At 36.9% G+C, this 20800-nt stretch overlaps 1 protein-coding gene across 1 annotated transcript in view; it reads right to left on the bottom strand.

Annotated features, from left to right (window-relative positions):
* MMS22L (MMS22-like, DNA repair protein) overlaps positions 1–20800 on the bottom strand; it is a gene marked incomplete at its 5' end in the record, with an annotated part of 100249 nt that overhangs the window by 13625 nt on the left and 65824 nt on the right. The window contains 8 exon segments of the mRNA XM_009577076.1: positions 2478–2689; positions 10307–10476; positions 12121–12280; positions 12439–12581; positions 13348–13490; positions 18157–18307; positions 20763–20797; positions 20799–20800. The exon segment at positions 20799–20800 is cut by the window's right edge and continues 139 nt beyond it. Coding sequence (XP_009575371.1) covers positions 2478–2689; positions 10307–10476; positions 12121–12280; positions 12439–12581; positions 13348–13490; positions 18157–18307; positions 20763–20797; positions 20799–20800 — 1016 coding nt within the window.

Below are 20800 nucleotides of genomic sequence, written 5' to 3'. Positions count from 1 at the left end.
TTACATAGATTTCTATCTTTATCTAGGCTCAACTAATGGCTTCTATTTGTCTTAGTCTTAGCAATGACTCCCAGTTTATCAGAGGACAGTGATGCCTTCTGACTCTTCTGTTGAGAGGGAAGTGAGAAATAACAGCTACCATAATTATAGTTAAAAAGCCAAGTGTGACTATAAAAGTTAAAATACAAAGGCAGCTTCATAAAATAATTGAATAAAGGGAGGAGTCAAGATTCTAAGACCCTAAAATAACATCCAAAATACAACTGTTGTTCAATTACTTTAGTTAGCTTTATGTGCTTTTGTCAACTCAGAATTCAATTTGTGGTAACAGCTCTGCTGTTATACTGGTACTGTTATTTTATTTTTGTCAACAGTATGTTGTAACAGCACAGCCAATGTCTGCTTTTGCTCTGTCAGAATTAACACAATCATCTCCAGTACAAAATTTGTCACAAAGATAAAAGGTGACCTATCAATTTGCAACAATTTGGACATTAGGAAAAATTTCTTTACTAAAAGAGTGGTTAGGCCTTGGAACAGGCTGCCCAGGGAAGTGGTAGAGTCACCATCCCTGGAAGTATTTAAAAAACGTGTAGATGAGGCGCTTAGGGACATGGTTTAGTGGGCATGGTAGTGTTGGGTTGATGGTTGGACTCGATGATCTTAGAGGTCTTTTCCAACCTTAATGATTCTATGATTCTATGATTCTAAGAGCAAATTTTGACATCACGCACACTGAGCGTTCCGATGGGAACAGCTTGGTTTGTTATTTTTCCGCAAAAGGATACAAGAATCTGAACTACTGTTGGTTTGACATTACAAACTACTTTACTGAAATCTGAAGACAATAAGTTTAAATTGAAGCATTCAGGAAAGACTGCAGGTAAAAAGAACACAGCATTTATTCATCAGTTAGCAAGAGCACTCCCAGAACCTTCGAAAAAACTTTTTAGATATTTGATATTGGGTACCATTAGCTACTCAAACAAGGCATGCACATTTAGTGAGCAATGCATCAAGTAAAAACCACCATCCTTGTTAAAAACTTAATAAGGAGTGCTTCTACAACTTTCAAATGAAACCTGACTTTCAGAGATCTGAGTATTTCATTGCACAGCTTCAGAGCACTGGTATAACTTGGCAAATGAAAGTTGTAACACTTCCGTATTTCTTGTATCTTGTGGTCTTACTCACTTTAATATTAGCAACTCTGAAATCTTCTAGCCCATTAATTTACTATCAAAATTTCACACTAATTTTTTTGGGAATGCTCTTCCACTAAAACAGTTCTCTGACCTGGATAATACACCCCTGATCATGTGGTTCCATTTCCTCTGTGCAGCAGCAAGATACTCACTAGCTTTCATATAGCAAAAAGACTAGCGGAACTCTGCACGCATTTATGTATAGACCTAGTGACTGCCTCCTGACCACTCAACAGTTTGCAAATCAGACTGCTGCTCAGTTCTAAAACATTCTTCCCAGATCACTAAGGAACGTTTCATGTCTTACAAATCACCAAGTGCCATTACACTTTCAGAACTTTCTTTCCACTATCAATCTTAAAAATCACACATGCATGCACACATTAAAAAATAACTTTATTAAGATGACGAAGTTTCAGTATTCATAAGTTAAAAACGTGTCAGAACCAAGATTGTGAAATCTTAATTCACTCTCTTAATATGTGATAATACAGGCTTTACTTACAGGATTGCCTATCATATTTACCTAAGATCAACACTGGAATTCTTTTGATCAACATATATACACACTCTTTAACAAAGAAAAATACAATTGCCTTGGATATAAACAATCATCTTATATTTGAGGGGGTTTAAATCCTCTCCCAACATGGACAAAAAGTACAGATTGTTCCCTATTCTGCAGTATATAATACAAAGCTTCGGCCTTTCAGCAGCAGGGACCCAGCATTTATAGCTGCTGTTGACATCGTGCGAGTAGTGACAGCACAGTGAACAAGTACTGTCTCCCTGCCTCTATGTCTCCCTCTTCCCACACCCCAAATTTTCCATTTCCCCTGGGTAGCTGGTACACCTATGTAAACCCTGACACTTACAGAGCAACGAGGCCTCCCATGCACAGGTAACTGTGGCAACTATAAGCACTACAACTCTGTGACCCTAAATGCAGCCTGAGACACAAACATATGATGATGTATATTGGAGTGTAATTTTTCCAGAAAAATACTTGCTTTTCATGAGGCCCATGCGATATTTTTTCTTACAGTCTATGACCTTTATCCTCAATGACTCCCTCACTAGTCTCTAGATCTTCCCAATTTTACTCTCCTGATGTACACGATGTCCTTCCTTTGCTTCCTGCCCCAGCAACTTACAGGCTCTTCCCACAGCCAAACTATCAGTTAACTGAGAAGAAAACAGTGGCATTCCCTTTCTCATTAGCTATTTGTGAAATCTGAATAAATGATGGTTTTTTACTTCACTGGTCCTTACTTTATGACATGCAGAGTGGTCTTCCGCAGACGGAGCATCTGGGAGGCTGTAATGGAACTGCATAAAGCAGTCAGCATAGGATGCTGTCCAGCTCCAAGCACAGTCGGAGAAGAAGGGAGAAATCGTCCAAAATACTGTTGAATAATGCTCCCAAGGAGTTGATTTAAATAGGCACCCTGTGTTTGGGACTGACAACATATAAAGGACAGGCCCTGTAGAAGAAAATTTTAGAAAGTGAGAAATTGAATAAATTTTTAACAATACTTTTGAATAAATCTTTAACAACCGTAGGCTAAATACTTGCTACAGGCTGTGTAAACTGCTGCACACAGAGTAACTATTGCATGACAAACGAGCATCAGTGATTTGCTGCAGATATGATGGTCTACAAATGAAGACAGAGCCAGGGCAAGGCTTGCAAAGGAAAGAAGAATCTTTTACTAGACTAGACTAATTAATATATTGGAAGATAAACTTGGGGACACGCAAGCTCCGCTTCAAATTTGAAATAAAATCTTGGCATTTCAGACCTAACAAAGTGTTTCTATGCCCAAGAGCTCCTCATTTCTTTTTCAACTCTGTACGTGGTCTAACAAAGTATATTAGTCAGGTAAGATTTATGAAAGAAGAGAGAGAATACCTCATCTGTTTGTAAAGCACTGTGTAAAATTTCTGTATGAACGATACAGCAGAAAAATGAGCACTTAGAATCGTGGTCTGACAAGAAGAATTTTGCTCATAGTGTGAACAAATTAGGGTAAATTAGGCACCATTTATAAGGGATTTAGAGGGTTTTTTTAAATCTGTTTAAGATAAGGCTAAAACTGCTGTGATTTATCCAATATAAACTATATTGATCCAGAGAAAAATCTATAATGAAAGTACTTGCCCAGAAAGTGCCTATCTGAACACTACCCATAGTTATACAACATATACACGGTACATCTCTGAAAAAAAGTGTTCTTCTTACTGGTACAAGTTGCTGTGAGAGAAAGTTAAAAGTTTCCTTCCCCTTCCTTTGATTACTGAAAGGAAGAAAAAGAAATCACTAAGGGGGGAAAAAAAAAAAGTGATCTCCTATCACAAGGGTCAGTCAGCGGCATAAACAGAAGCCTCTTGAGAACTCACAGTTTTCACAATAGTTTTGTCCAACAAGAATAATGGTGGTAAAAGAAGTTCAAGCACAGAGTTGCCTAGACAGCAACTTCAACAGTACTTCAAACTTCCACTAGGCATTGCAATCCAGACTCCAGTTTTGGTAGGAGGAGTATCTGCCTGAATATTGATGGTTGCTGAGGTAAGCTAATGCCCATAATATATGAATTAATAGTTCAAGACAAGCTGCTTTTGTTCCCCAGCTACTGACAAAGAGTATTTCTGTTGCTTTTCGCATAGGAGTCCCTCCCCAAAAAGACAGAACAATTCTTTCAGAAAAAAAGCAGGCTGATACATAGCTGAGGGTTGTCTTGGCACTTTCTTGAGATGGGGAATTCCCACTTTTGGTTCCACAGTAAACAAATACAGGAAACATGAGATTTCAGGAAATGAGGTTCATCAGAACCTGCCTGAAGCTGTAGGTGGCCCTCTTGAACACAGACATGTTTGGTTAGAGTTTAACTTCACATACTTCTAGAGCTCCTTAGCAATTTTGGTAAGTCCCAATGATAAAAACCACACTTCCTGAACTGGGGCTTTGATAAAACGATTCAGATTCTCTCCTCCTTTTGTGTACATACAGAAAAATTTTGTAGGAAAAAGCAGCTGCTGCTATATCAGAATTCTTGAAAACACTGTTGGCAAGTAGCAGACTCAGAGAGACTGTTACAGATGACAGATTATTTAGTATGTAAGCTTGAGTGTTTGGTGTTTTCAATAAGATATTACAGCAGGCATAAAGAAGAGTTGCCTGTGCTTTCTGTAGTACAGCTCTTACAAAAAGACAGAAAATATTCCATAATCCCAAAATCGGAGCTGGCACTCTTAAGACTCTAGACTGTTTTAACACTACAAAAAAAAAAAATCTGTGAGAAAGTGTTAATCTACCTTATAAAAGGGACATAAATAACATCACAGCCTTACAGAGGACACCTGTAGGAATACGTGAAGAACATAACATCTGTGAAGAACTAACAATGATAATTACTAAAAGGAGACAGTTCTTTAAATTGAGGATCAAAAAACGCTATATAGTATCAAGAAAAGAAGGAAGAAATCAGTTATTATTAAATAATAAGAGTTACTGTTTTTAAGAAATTATCCTAAAGATACTTCATAGGTACAATAAAAAGCAAAAAAATTAGAATTTAGATATCTGAACGAACAGTGACTAGTTTTTGCAGATCATCTAATAGTTTCATTTGAAGATGGATCAACAAACCTAGCCTGATCCTTCATAAAAGCATTTTCATTTTTTGAGTTGAAGTAAACTGATTCTAATTTTTTTGGGTGTGGGATGGGGAGAGATGTAATCTTAAAAAGAAGGAAAGGATTAAATAAAAAAAAACAACACCCTGTCAAGAGCATTGCTGAAAGATACTCTTCTTGACTAGAGAGGAAAAAAAGGACATAAGTTAACTAGTGATTTTTTTCTTTAGTTATTTGATGAGGATAGAGAGAGCTCTTTAAAACCTGTAAGGAGAGCTGTTAACTTAAGAAGCACTTAAAAACATGGAAAACGCCTTTTTTCTGTAACCTAATGTTTTCTTTAGAAAGGATTCTAGGTTCCTTTTTCGTGGGTCAGGCAGAGATGCTGCCAGTCACAAAAGGTATAATTTTTAAAACCACATAGTAATTCCAGAATTCTCTCTTCAATAAGGAGGATCCTCATCATTTTTCCTAATGAAAGTTACAAGATTAGCACCAACGGCTTCCAAAATACAAATTCTTTTTTTCAGTGAGACAACAGTGAGAAAAAACACCTTCCATTTTGTTGGGAACTAGAAAAACACCCCGAAACTAAACACTCTTCTCTTACACATAGTAGAAAAATCCATGAATGAGTCCTCACACATGAAGGGCATATCTACAGCATCAAAGCTCTTCAAGGATGAATCGTCACACCTTTGACCTTGATGCTTCTCCTGTTCCCTAAAAATTTCCAGAGAAGAACTTGCATTTCTTTTTGGACATGAAGGCCCACTGACTTTAGCTCAACACTGTGTTCTTTATTTTGGACTCTTTTTTCTTGCATAAGTGCAGAGAGCAACAGACCTGCACAAGGTCTGACAACGCCGTATCCCAAGCGGCACGAGGGATAAATTACCAACACTGCACAGTAGCTGCAAATCTCTCAGTACAATGGCAAAATATCCCAGGCAGCACCAGCCAAGGGTGCGATTACAAGGAAATCACATAGAACTTTCTTCTTTTAAATCCTACCAGTAATTAACAGAGATGAAGGAAGCTACTGTTCGTATGAGAGAGAAAAGAAACACATGCTACTGGACTGCAGTTTTGGACCAGAGATCTGAAATCAATCACATCAGACCCCTAGGACAATCCCTATAAAGCAGATGGGCTTTAAAGGGTTGATAGAGCCACCCTCTTTTTCTTAACTATGTTCTTTAGCCATCCTCTGAGGTTAAAAAAACAAAAAAACCAAAGACATTCTAAGGGGAGCAGAGGGGAATGACAACATCTGCTCCTCATTTTAGCAGAAAGGCAACTGATTCCTGTGCGTGTTCACTGCAGGAACCTTTTGTGGCCAGAGCTGCCTCTTTCTTCTGATTTATCCGTATATCTGTAAATCACCCGTGGAGAGCGAAGAACCGATTAGTATGGATTACTGGCAGTATTCACTGCAGAAATGCCAAGCTACCTAATGATGACTTATAATATCAGTCCTGCTGTTGGAATAAATCTGCTGTTCACCAATTAATGTTGTACAATTCCTATTAAACACATACTATAATTCACAAAACGTATTAATAAGCTTGCTCAAATATCGGACCACAGATGCGGCTCGCAGGAGGGCTTTTAAGGTCTGATCTCTGACAAATGCTGAGCCTGCACAGGCCCATTAAAATCACTGGAAAATGTATATGCCAAGCACTGCTTAGAATTAAGCTCTTTCACCACTCTCCTGTATTTAGATAGAAATCAACCATCTTCTGTGTTTGGAGAAGATTAATGCTGATAAACCAAGCAGGGTATCTTACCTTTCCCATCATTTATGTATATTATGCTTATTCCATGCACCTACACTGTATTCTGCAAGGTATATTTAAACTAGTATTTCTTCTCTAAAAAAGTTCTGTACACCGCTTCAGTTCTTTCCCATATTACTGGTAAATGCGTACCAAAATTCCTCCAAATCATTCTCCAAAAAATCCATCCAAGAGCAATCTCAACTGCCCTCAAATTTCCTGTGGTAAGCTTCAGCAATTCATTATCACACAAATCAACTCAACATCTTTTCACAGTGGCAAAATACCTAATGTTAGATTTTTACATGCCTCACTATCTCATAATTAAGAACAGTCCCATAAAATTATAAAATGGCTGTTCATTCATGTTCTTCATGCTTTACTTTCTGAAGTCCATCATTCAAACAACTCTGAGGACAATTTTGATGTTACATCCCAACAAAATCTTTCTTAGGTCATCAAATGTTATCAAAACAGATGATGCACAATGAAAGAAATAATATCCAGACAGTAACCCTTCAGGCAAGAAAAAAATACTAGATTAAAAGTTGCTAGAGCTAAGCTATTTTGACAAGGCAGAATCAGTGACTGACTTTGAAAGAAACTTCTAGATAAGTTCAATGTATAGCAGAGAACAGATCAGTTGTCCAATAACAATCAAAGGCACAACTGTATAGCCCAAATTTATATATATAGTAAACACAAACACAACAAGTAAATACAGTCAGTCTTAATTGAGGAGAGAGAAATGCAAGATCTAGTCTTAATTAGCGCATTTGACAATTATTTGTGCTTGTGTAAAATTAAACAAAGCCTGTAATTTTGATCTATTAAAAATAAACCTGTAGGTTTGGGGTGGTGGGGAGGGACAGTGGGATACGGTCATCAATTTTGATGAATTGTGAACTATGCTTTGGGGAGAGAAGAATGAGCTTCATATATTGTCCTAAAAGATGAAAAATAGGTCTCCGCCATTTTAGGGTGACGAACAAAGGCAATGCCCTCTCTTAGCACAGCACAGTGACAACAACATTGTTCTTGGTTTTAAGCCTGCTGCCCAAGTTGTGTGGCCAGCTGCATTACCATAAACAGAGGGTATGTGGCCATTTGGGGAATCTTTTTCTATACAATTCAGAAATTCTATAGGATTTCATAAGATTGCTGCATCAATGAATGTGTGAAATTAATTACCTGCTACTAAGACTGATTTCAAATCCTTTTCAAAACCCACATAAAAGGATCAAATAAACCACATTAAGATTGGTTGTTAAAAGCTCTGGAAAGATGGAAGTTTTGCAAACCATTGCTTGCAAACTAATACGTTTTCAGAGATCTAAGAAGGCTTTTTAGACAAAGGAGGAGGAGCCCTGAAGGAACTGAAGAAGGAGAATTCAGAACAGAAAAAGAAGAGAAGATTGAGATGGAGCCTGGAACTTTTCAGAAGATTGGAAAAAAGAAAAAAAAAAAAAAAGAATTAAAAAAACCTCTGAGTAGAAATGCTATTCAAGGGCTTTCATGCTTTGACTATGAATAAAGAATTTGCATGTATAAGAAGATATTTTGCATGGTCTCCAAATTGGTCTCCAAATATTTTAATCTAACTACCGAAGGATTAAGTTGTAAGCTAAAGTATTAATAGGGACAGATCTATGGAATAATGTTTGTCTAACATTAGGGTGAATTAAGGCTCCTGCACTAAAATACCACTGCTCCACCTCCAGGAATGGGCACCAGACATAGGGCACCCAAGGAAAGTCTGATCACACCTTTCACCAGCAGCTTAAGTTAGTCAAGGTGGGGTTATTTCCAGAGGATGCTCTTTCTCTGTCTTTCCTCCCACCATGTTTACATGCTTTCCTTCCTACATATACTGTTTTATCACTTTTCTGATATGCCCACTTGGATTTTGGGGTTTTTTTTATTTGTTTGTTTGTTTTGTGGGGCTAGTTACTAGTTGAATCAGCTCACAAATCATCCCATAATCACAGGATCATTAAAGCAAATTTAATGGGAATGCACACGGGTGTGAAAGGGAATGAATTTAGCCTTAAGCCAACTTGCCTTAAGCCAACTGTGAAAAACGATAACCTGAGAAGTCAGAGAGAATCCATGCCTAGAATCCATTCGATCTCGAAGGAGCTCAGGAGCAGTCCTAAGAGAATATTCTTTTTTTAAACTGATACTGAAATATGTTCATTTTGAGTTGATCCCAAATTGGAATTTTTCCACTTTCCCAAATAAAGGGGAAGGAAGTATTTTGGAATGAATGAAGCAGTTTGAAGCACTTAAAAATGTTGGAACTTTGTAAATACAAACAATTAATAAAATGTAGAAGTTCTATATTGAAATAGGAAAAGTAAGTCTCCTCTTTGTCTTCTCTCCCCAGAAGTGTTTGTCAAATTGAAGAATTACTGGTTTTCTAGAAGCAGCCTTTGTCTGAAATAAACTATTTGGTCAGTAAGATTATCTAGCTTAGCTGGAAAGCACATGGACTACGCAGTAGACTGCTGAAGAGTACGACAGCGAGGTCAGGAAGTCAGAGACTGACAAAGAAAACAGGAAGCAAGGGTCCACCACACTTGGACTTCAAAACCAGCTTGAGTGGCTTCATCTTAAAACTACATCCGTATGTGCAGACTACAGAGAAACAGTGCTCTCTGACTAAAATACTAAATTACAAAGCAGACAGTCACACTCTGTGGTAATATCAGTGTCCAGATGGTCCTACATGTATATAGCTTCTGAAAATACCTAAAGAGCAGCAAAGCAAGTCATATTCCGCACATCATTATATAATCATATTCACTTCCATATGACATGCCATCGATCACAATGCAACTTTTGAAAGGAATAAATCTGAGGGATGTTTACAATGTCACCACTGCATTGTTTCACAATACAATCCTGTAAAGTAATCAGTTAAGACTGCAGTCAAAATGAAGACTAAGAGGGAAGGGAAAAAAGCAAGCAAAGACGACCCAAGGATTTACAAGGAAAAACATGTCAACTTATTTATTTTAAAAATACATTCTTTTCTCTTCCTCACGTGCAGGAATTAGTCTCTTTCTACAGCACCAACAAGCCTTACGGATTTTCAAGAGTGATAGGTAAGCTGAGGGAAGAATAGGAGGAATAACAGGCAACAAGGCTTTAATCATGTAAGTGTAAGCAGCAGGGATTTGATTCAGCAAAACACATTCTCAAACTATTAAGATAAAAGAGTGCCATGATACATGGAGGACTGTCTTTTGTTCCAAAGAGCAAAAAAGAGTAGCTCGTCTTTAATTATCTACAGTTAGCAAAGTCAAGGATGATTTAAAACATTTGTTTGCTCTGTCATCTCAATATGTGCCTTGCTACATATTATGATTATTTGATCCACAGTTTCAGAAATCTCTCACATCAGAGACCAGTGTAAACAGCAGGCTGGCTAAAACATTCTCTATATACAGCGATTAGACTAGCAGCTCTGGAGTGTACCACAGCATAGCTGCATGCAATGAGAGGAAAGCCAATGGGATGGCATTTTTCCTTCCACTTCTACAAGAAGAAAAAACTCCTCTTGCTGCTTCTTTAAATTCAGTCAACGCTTATTTTGATTAGGGAAAAATAAAACATCCTCTGCAATATGAATCTTTTCCTGAAGATACATTTGTCTGCTGATAATAGAGTTCAGATATTTACCTGAAGATAAAGAGGTAGGCTTTCCTGAATGGCAGACAGCAAAGCCACAGGCAGCTCTTTGTCCTGCTGGAACACAGAGTGCGGCAGCAGTAAGCAATCCACAATGCGGAACAAGAGTTGCTGTGCTTTGGAAGTAGCCAGTATCGGTGCCCAGAACTTTACCAGACATCCTGTTGGGGAAAAAAAAAAAAAAAAAATTAAAAAAGCCTAAAGAAGCAATTATGTTAAATTAGATAATCCAAGAGTAGCAACAGCAACTGAAATGTGTTGATGTGTAAATACCCTAACTTTGAGAAACATCTTTATTGCAGGTGAGGTGTAATTTTTCTTGAGAAAATAACTCTATAGTCGTGAGTGTTAATACTCAAAATACAGATTAAATAAAACAAGATTCCTATGTAGTAGTTCCCACAGACATTCTTAACTTTCTATTTAATTAAAAGCAAGAAAAAGTTTGCTGGCTTGGAAATACAGGACTATCCCAAGAAACATGTTTAAGACTTCGGAAATAACGAAAGATTAAAAGTAGGCTGTTACATGATATTATTAATCTATAAAAGTCATCCATTATCATCTCTAAAAACAACGCAAAACAACATTAATCTTGTGGAGGGAAAGAAAACACAATGATCAATCATAGAGAAAGAGAACGATCGCTTAACAATGCTTCTAATAATGTTGTCTAAGCTTCCTGTTTTGAAAGAAACATGCTCATTCCGGCTAAAAGCATTCCTTCTATCATCACTGCTGTGATGTATGGGACAGTAGAAGACACAATCTGACCACAGACAGGAGGTGTTTAGATTTGTTAAGTTTCTTGCTTTCTTCTTATAATTTATCAAGCCCACAGAATGTGAAGAAGTGACTGAAATACACTTAAATATCTTTTTATTTTAAACCTTTTTTATGTTTTCTTAACTAAAAAGAAAGGACAATTTCTTGCACACAACAGCATGACTGAAGATTAATCATCCCTACTGCAAAGAACAGAAAGGAAAATACCAATCTAAAATCACTTTACAAGGCTCCAGCCCAACATCTGGATATCTAAAAACATGTAATTTGACATATGTCTTGTATAACAAAATATGCAGATCTTGCAATAGAAAAGTAAAGTATTTTACAAAATTCATATTCTATTACATTTGACGCACCTTCTGCATCGTGGTCACGCTTTTCACTGTAGTCCTTATAATCATGATGTACACTACGTGTACATGCAAATCATTTCCTCTGTCTTTAAGAGACATAAGGTTTACCCTATTTTTAAAGGTGAGTGGGTCAGACTGGCACATTCATTCATAATAAAACAGCACTTTTCCATCCTATCAGTAGTTCTACACTTTCATGAACAAATACTAGAATTTGAGCTTTAATAAAGCACAGAGTGTATGTAAGAGGAGCAGTTCTAAAAGGAAGCAAGTTACATTCCTAAACTGACCTATCATTAGGTCCACTATCATTAACTCCAGTAAATACGATGTAGCATGTCATAACTCTGCTTCATTGGCTTGTCACTGTTTCTGGTTTTATTTAGGTAAAACAGGTGGTTTTCACTGGTAAAAGACATGAAAATACCTTACTTTTGAAAACACTGATTTGCAGGGGTAATGAAAAAAAAACCACAAAGAGGTCAGGCATCAGGATAAAAACCAAAGAAAATCAGTGGAAGAAAATTAAATATCTAACTATAACATCTTGGTGACTTTGCTTTTTTAAAAAAGCAGTAGAGAGAAAAAAAAAGTATTAAAAATCACATTTTACTGATTCCTTAAAACTATTTCCTAAAAGAAAAGAGGTTGCAAAATAATTACCTATGATCCAATATGTAAGCTGCAGACCTTCTGGAGGTCCTTTTACCTTCAGATAAGGTTTTACATACTTTAATACATCACCTAAATACTCCAGAGTTTTTGCTACCATGGCAGATTTCTCAGGGAGTGTCTGAAGGCCACTGTAAGTTCTACCAACAGCCTGAGGAAACAGAGACATCGAAAGAAATATAAATAAACTTACTAATTCTCTTACGAGGTTTGTGTGAGTAATTTCTTTTTGTACACCAAACAAAATCTGATACATAATTCCTTTTCCCTAAAATTGTCTTGTGAAGCTAACACAGAGGTGTACAGTACCTTAATGAATTGGACAAGAGCATTTTTGGGGTCTTGCTTGAAAACTGACTCTTCAACATGAGCCTTTGAAAGAATGCTTTCTACTTCTGAGAGTTTAAAAATCAGTCTTGTCATTTCAGTCAGCTGCTCCATATAGGCTTTCCCTGTTTGTTACAAGAGAGCACAGCAGTAAATATAGCATACAGTTATGCTTTTTGATTTACTTTAGTCCCAAAATCATAAAATGAAACATGATTTTTAAATGTCTAAAATACAAGGATTCTGCAACCGTTTGCATCTCTCCAGACAAAAAATGTGTGTCTAAACTAGTTATATTTCTAATACAGATATAAGAGAATGAAGAGTATTAAGTACGGATAACCAAGTCTTTCATTTTACTGATTGTTTTCCTCAAAATCTATAAAACGTGTATGAAAAATAGTCACTAGAAGATGTGTTCTACAAATAACTAGAACTGCAGTGTTTTATAAAAGAAATGATGAAGTATTGCTCTAAGAAAGCAAAATATCCAATATAGAAAAGAAAAGAATTACTTGCAACTGGATTTTTTTTCCTTTTTTTTTCTTTTAGGGCATTCACAGCATGATTTCTGACTATTTACTTCAGATTTTCACTTTTTTCAGAGCAGTTTCTCCATGGGGGAAAAAAAGCTTGTCTCCTTGGGAGCAAGTTTTTGTTCTTTGCTTCCAAGGAAACAAGCTCTTTTATCTTTGTTTGTGATAAATTTGTCATATGCAGAGCAGGCAAACTATCAATAAATAGCACAAGCAGCATAAAGAAACACATTTTGTAATTAGGTAAAAGTAAAGGAATACAAACAAAAATACATTTTTTAATTAGCTGAAAATGTTTGCCAGTTTTGCAATATAGAATCATTACTGCAAACATTAGGGAAATGTGAATACTTACCAACTGTTCGCTCAGCATCTGTCTTGGCCAGCATACCAGTCGGTTGATCTATGAACATTTGCAAAATGCATCGAAACCAAGAACGTACTGTCAAAGCTTCATAGGATGTATATCCTATACTAGAAAAAGCTTCACACAGTGCACTGCATAGGTAGAAGAGGAAGAAAAAGGTAAAGAGATCTAATAAAAGTATGCAAAAAGGTGGCATAGCGTCTCATTTGGCTGTAGACATATAGAAACCGTGAACAGAAACAATCAGAAATAAAGTAACAGAAAGGCCAACTGGCATTCCTTTTGTGTACTCTACGTAGACTTTGCTCACAATATCCTGATGCCTAAATACAGAGAATATGATAAATTTGGTAATGCCACACACGGTAGTATAAAAGCATGTATACACATATGCATATGTTTTCGCTACATAAAACAAAATGGAGGAAGAAAAACTCACACAATGGGAAATGCCTTATTCTAACAATGGATAATTTGAAACTACTATCTAAACTGCCAATGTACAACGCTGGGAATAGTTTATCTGAATCAATCTGGAACTTCATATTGACACTGCTTAAACTACCCCAGCCTTTCATATAAAGCCAGCTCAGGTGCCCCACACCACTCTGAAGTCTGCTTAGTCCTAGCTATATAAAAGATGGAGAAAAGAAGGTCTGCTTTAGCAAATAAAGATATGTCATGTTAGAAACAGATCAAAAAGGGAAACATAAAAAGGCAGCTTGGAGATGACAAAGGAAACCACTATATTTGATGTACACTTACAAACGTATGTATTTATGTATGTATACACACACGAGTATATACATTCACACACAGAGCAAACTTGCTGTATATACTTTCTTCAATCAAACACTCACTATTGTTCTACCAGCCAGGTGTCAGGCCAGAGTCTATGGCACCATCAACACTCCATGCACAATCCCTGTACTCTACTGTTCAGTATTCCCAAAGTTTTACTTGTCTTACCACCGCGAGTAGCTGCTGTAGTGACTTTTTCCAAAGCATATCGGCCCTGCATCATTAATTCTGCAGAAACTCCTTGCTAACGGACAGCAGGTCTGTTCTGCACCCTGTTTGCAATTCCTATCGGATGAGCTCCGTGTGTGCTTCAGGTCAGTGAAATTTCTTGAAAATAGTTACACCTTTTTATAGAAGATATTTCCTCTCTAGGTGCTTTCACTTTAATGAAAAAACGCTTGTACTCTTTTCTTGATATATGTACATATAAATCTGCTTATTTTCTACTGAATTTTTACTCATGCTTGCAACAGAAAGTCAACACAGGTCCAGATGGAAACCAAACTGGATTCTGTTTCTCACTGAACAACATTAATAGCGTTTGGGGTTTTTTTCCTATTTCATTTAGTTAAAACCAGTGACAACTGTATATGTTGTCTGAACATCCCTGCTGAAGTACTATTGACAAAATAAATAAGGAGACTAAATGCAAGCAAATAAAATATAAAAAATTATAATTAAATTCCAGTATGAAAAGAGAAAAAACCAGGATGCCTATGGACTTAATGCTCTTTGCAGTAATGTATAAACAACAAAAAATTCCAGCCTTATATAATCTTGATGTACACAGCTAGTCTACTTGGCCCCAAAGGCTCACAAAAACATTTTCTGCTGCAGTCTCACATGTTTCTCTTGCTTGCTGGTAGGTAGGCCACTTAAGCATCTTCCTAAAACTGGACAGGAATATGCTCCTAATCTTACGAAAGGAAAGAACAGTAACTACCTGCTAGAAGCATGGCAAGTGGTCCTTTTAAACCAGTGAGCTTACACGCATGCTCAAAGTTAGTTTAAACAGGTTATAATACTATCATGCACTACACAACACGATCTGGAGAGGAACTTTTAGGCACTACTGCAAAAGAAACACCAAAGCTTGTGCGCGTGTTCCTAAGGGCACAGCTTGTCCATCAGAACCTTTATTATCGACATTGAAATAGCTGATATGCAGAATAAGCTTCAATCTTAGAGACCAGGCAGAGCTTGCAGAGTATATAACAGCATCAGCAACAAAATAATCTTTTCACTTTTTAACTGAGAATGTTTGATGTGAAAATTATCACAACACAGTAACCATGAAGTCTTAAGATCCCAGCACTTATATATTTTGTTAACTTTTGCCCTACAGCTGCCTAAGGTAAATAAGTACATGAATCATACTACAAAAAATTGCCATCTTATTAGTGTATAATAAAATGACAGTGTTTAGAGTATGATACCTCTGTACAATTCTACCAAAAAAGTCTTATCATAGGTACTCATTGTCCTTTCACAAGGAAATCTGAGCACCTTACAGCTCTGTTGATCAAGTAGGGACATACCTTCATCTAGTCTCACCTTGTTGGCCTTGAGGCAACTGATAGGGGAAACAGACAATTCTCCTTGAGGTTGGGCATCGCAACCCCAACAGCTTAGGGGCAAAAATATTTGCCTCTGTGTGAGTGCTTTCTGCCCCATGCTTCCAGCAAGGGGGGAGACTCAGAAAAGCAGAGAGTGACAGAGAGTGAGAATATATGAGAAAGAACCAGAAAGAGTGAAAACATACACACACGTAAGCAAAAGACAAACACACATCATCACTCAACTACCAGTCACGCTTTTTCCTGCTAGTTCTCTCAATATGGATCCACGAACCTGACATTTTCAGGTAGTCCATGGTACAATCTGCAAGAGGAGGGCAAGGTCCTCTCGTTCCTTTCTAAGACAGTACTTGGAAATAAAGGTTTGAATACCCTCAGAGTGCAAGACCCAATTAACTTGGGTTTTCCAAATTCTTGCACAAGTGTTCTAACCTCTCAACTAATGTACACCAAGTAACTATCATCAACGCTAACTGCATTTTTAGACGAAATTATGGCACCAGGGCTGTATGGGAAACTCAGTATTAGCCACGTGTGCACGTTCTGCACTTGCTAATGCAACCAATGTTTCCAAACACTTGCGAACAGGAATGCTTCAGCCGTGGTTCCAAATACAGTAAACGTTACCTCAGCCAACATAGCAATGTATCTAATATAACAATATGTCAGGTGGGTAATGAATATTCCTAATGAATACTTAAGTAACTGCTTTCAACCACCTAAGTGTTTACTGGGGGAACCAGTAATTGGCCTTAAGCACCTAAATTATACCAAAATTCCAGTTTAGGCATCAAAATGTTTTTCTTGATCTCACCTGAAGAGCAAAAAAATTCAAATTATAAATGGGCATTTATGTGCTTAACTCCTATTTCATTCAGCATGTACTAGGTATCTGCAACTTTGCATGAAACTCACCCTATAAAGATCATACAAGGGAAAGACAGCAAATCAGAGGACTGAGCGCTCCTCTCCTGAGTTCCAAACTGACACACGAGGAACTAAATTCAACCTCTTTTAACATCTCTCTGCAAGAAGGCCACAGCCTCATCTTTGCTAATCACACTGAAATAGTCTTTACCATATCCTGCTTTACAGCTATGCTCCTTAGTACAATATGTACCCTAAAAATGTGCAACATTTTTCACTTTCAAATACAGTCCGACATAGAAACACTCCCTCTTTCTCTCTCACCTCTCACCTCCCCTGCTTCCAAAGCCTGATTCAGAAGCGGGGTAAGGGGGAAAAAAACCCACACCACAACCACCACCACCACTCATCTATCTTAAGTTCATAGAGGCCTACTTAAAGCCAATAAAATTTCTCAGGTATACAAAATTCTGACTGGACAGAGTCCTGGGCAATCTGCTCTAGCTGACCCTGCTTGAGCAGCATTGGACAAGTTAGACTACATGATCTCAAGAGTCCCTTTCAACCTAAACAATTCGGTGATTCTGTGAAAACTCAACATTGGCATGTAAAACATAGGAATGTGATAAATGTTCTAAACCTATATTTAATTTAAAGCATCCATTTAGCAGTTCTCAGAAACCTGAGCTACAAGAACATTAATATGTACTCAGAAAGTGTTCCAAGCTTGTCAAAAAGAAAGTTTTAATGCATGCATTTCTTTACTATCATTTTCCTTATACTTTCAATACTGCCCAACCCATCCTCCTCAGCTTTCTGCAGAAGTTTTTTGTTTTGAAGGTGAAGATATTTAAACATTGAATACTTACTATATAGCATCTTCAGATTTCTGTGATAATGTTTATCTTGACTCCTTATAACAAGATTTAAGTTTTTGTGTTAAGTGTAACTGGTAGGGGAAAAATAAGTCCAGTACTTTTAACTAGAAATTTTAAAATTTACCAAGTTACATTATTCAGCTTCAAGTGCAGCTAGGGCAGGAGGCTACTGCCTTGCCAAACGGTAACAACTTTGCCCAAGGGTAACAATAGAAGGGGGTGGGTAACTATAACTATGCAAATTAAAAATAGGTTATGGGTTCAGGCATTTCACTTTGATGCAGTGTTGCTCTTCACGGAAGTACTTCCCTGAAGATATTGTCTAGGTCCCCATTTTCCAAAATCTGTTAGTAACAACACTGTTTCTATTGGGAAAAAATAAGTGGTTTGCTATATAAAAGACAAATAACTTTTTCAAAATACTTGCCTCTCTTCCCGACAAATTTTGAGCATCTTAAGCTATTTACACATAAAAACAAACAAACAACCCAACCCAAATAACACCCACTATCCCCTGTGAAATGTCTCAGATGATTTCAAGAAACCTAGAACTTTAGCAGATGCAAAGAACCTGGACCATCTTAATGAAACACTATTGTTTGAAGCAACATTTTCCACAAGTCTAATGAAGGAATGGCAGGATACTGAAAGAACAAGTAGTCACAATTTTTCACCTGTTTTGAATTAGGTGACTTAGATATCTTGACACCAGCTGAGGCCACACCATGTCATCCCATCCAAACAGCTGCATCATTGATAGAACGGGCTGTGGCTGGAGATCTGATAGGGCTTTGCTGGGTATATCCAAAGCTAAGAGAGTAAAACCTGATTTTAAAGAGAGAAAAACATGGCACCATGTTAATGATTTCTCAGTACATCCCTGTTCCACTAAAAAGCATTAAAAATTAGTTACAATTAATAATGTGCAGTCTGGGAGTACCAGAAATCTCAATTAAAACTGGGCAACTATTCTAACAGATAGTGTTTGTACACGGGTTAAAAATGTAGTGTCTGTCCCAAGGAGTTTGTAAGTCAACAGGACGCACTGAATGTAACGGAGGGAAAATGGATCCAAACATACGCAATTTTAAATATATTCATGAAAACACAGATTATAAATTCTGAAAGTATAGGTTTAGGTTTACCACCTATGCAATAAAAAACATGTCTTAAAAACTTGCTTTTTTGTCTTCTTGGCCTCCCTTTCTTGCCTCCATCCACCACTTCTTCCCTTGTACACATAAGTATTACTGTGCTTTACAGGGTTGAGTTTTATTTATTTGCTTTGTTGTTTTTTACACAGTTCTCGCAGTGAAGAACTGTATTTGGAAAGAATTCACGCAGTAAAAGCTGGTACCTTTCTATTTTTATAATATACTTTCATGTATCAGAAGTTACTGTGTAAACAAAGCACTATGGACAAGCTTATTCTTGAAAAAATGATCTTCATATAACAGTTGCAGATCTAGAAACTGGGACAGTACTTTGCGCAGAGTTTTTGTTAATGAAGCATAACCTTTTGCTGTTTCTGCTAGGTCTACTGTGGAATCTATATCAAACACTACCAGAATAAAAAATATAGCACATTCTTTATGCTGCAAATGACAAATGCATTTAAACTCAGGAAGAAAATGTAATCTGAAATGCTGAACAGTTATTAGATTAGGGGAAATGAGAGGCATCAAATGAGTTAGGAAAACTGACTTTGGAGGGCAATGAAATAAAGGGTCTCGCTAGTTCCCAAATTCTCCAATTCAAGTTAAATAAAAATGTAATATTAATTTATTAAAATAATGATTTATAAAATGGCATACATTGAGAAGCTGACTTTGAATTAGACAGAAAAGGCTAGATTTCAGAAACAACAATGAAACTATTTTAATTAAAGCTATTAAAGCTATGAAGGATTTCACATTTCCTTATGTGCCTCGGAATAAAAAAGGTGGTCATACAGAGTCCCCACTCTGCCTTAGGTGAGGAAGCAATTTGTGCCAGGCTTCTTCCAGACTACCACATTGTTTCCGCAGCATCAGCCATAACATGGCAGAAATGGGAGACAGAAATGATAATGTGAGTCCCAGGCTATTTGCCTGGCAGGGGGAGCAGGAGACCTGTGACAGCTGCTCTCTCCTCTGGGCTGCAACCTCTAAGGCAAGAAGCTCATACAGCGTGGGAAGGGTTTGCCTTCCTCTGTAGTACTGCCTAACACATCTCTATAAAGCAAGTCACAACTGCACTCCCCTGCTTTAAGCAGAGTTTATAATAGGTTGTTCTTCTTGCTATTTCACTGTGTTAATATAAAATAAAAAGATATGACACTGTAGGAAATAAATGAAAGTTTTGACATTAAGAACCTCTTCCTTTGATTTATATTGCTGTTTCCCATATATGCTTCAGTAGTGTGAGACCACTATGGTTGCATGCTGCCTCCTTCATTAATGTTGCAGAACTGCTCCAAATGAAAGGTCTTTTAACTTTTCTGTTACTAACTCAGTACTTCTGAGCTTGTAACTTTATCTAATTCATATCGTGATGGGAAAAAAATACGCTGTATTTCACTTCTCTAAATTTTAGTTAAATGGATACAAGATTTCGTTGTAACTACAGAATACAATGCTAGCTACTGATGTTAAAGATCAAACTGGGGTTTCTTTCTATACACTGTCATGCTGATTCGTTGCACGTAGAGTTCACATACATATGGAATGTTGTACTTCAAGATTAAAACCCTTCAGTGTAAAGCAAGACAAATAATTAAAACGAATTATGAAATAGTTTTATGACCATGACCATAAATGTTCAGCAAAAAACAATATTCACGTAATCAACCTTTTAAGAATTGTCTTCAAATGTAAAATATTATTTAAAAAAAATTTTGTTTGAACCACAACTGTAATGAAAAGAATAGTTCAACACAAAGTTATAATAAACTTCTACAAAAAGATGTAAATTCTAGATACAGTGAGAGAAGTTATTCTCATTTATATTGTATAACATTTGCAATGTTGATTATAATCTGTGACTAGTAGGGAAAAAGAAGTAAGGCTTGTATAGTTTCAAACCCCTTTGGAGTTCTCAGTCTGTTTGTATTCTATAAAGTAATTCAACACTACAATATTTCTTCTTATCAAAATACTTAGCATAGAATCTACTTTTTGCATTTATGCATATTTAAGTTACTACATGGAAGTAGAAATATCCCAAAACACAAAATCCTTGAAAGTTTGTGACCCAGAAAATAGCACCAAATCCAGTAGTCGCAGGAAGGGTCAATGCTAACCTGCAGCTGTATCGGCAAGCTGTGGGGAAGGTGGCATC

This window comes from Fulmarus glacialis, unplaced genomic scaffold, assembly GCF_000690835.1.
Source record: "Fulmarus glacialis isolate BGI_N327 unplaced genomic scaffold, ASM69083v1 scaffold14624, whole genome shotgun sequence".
Lineage (NCBI taxonomy): Eukaryota > Metazoa > Chordata > Aves > Procellariiformes > Procellariidae > Fulmarus > Fulmarus glacialis.
This window is presented reverse-complemented; position numbering and strand designations above follow the sequence as displayed.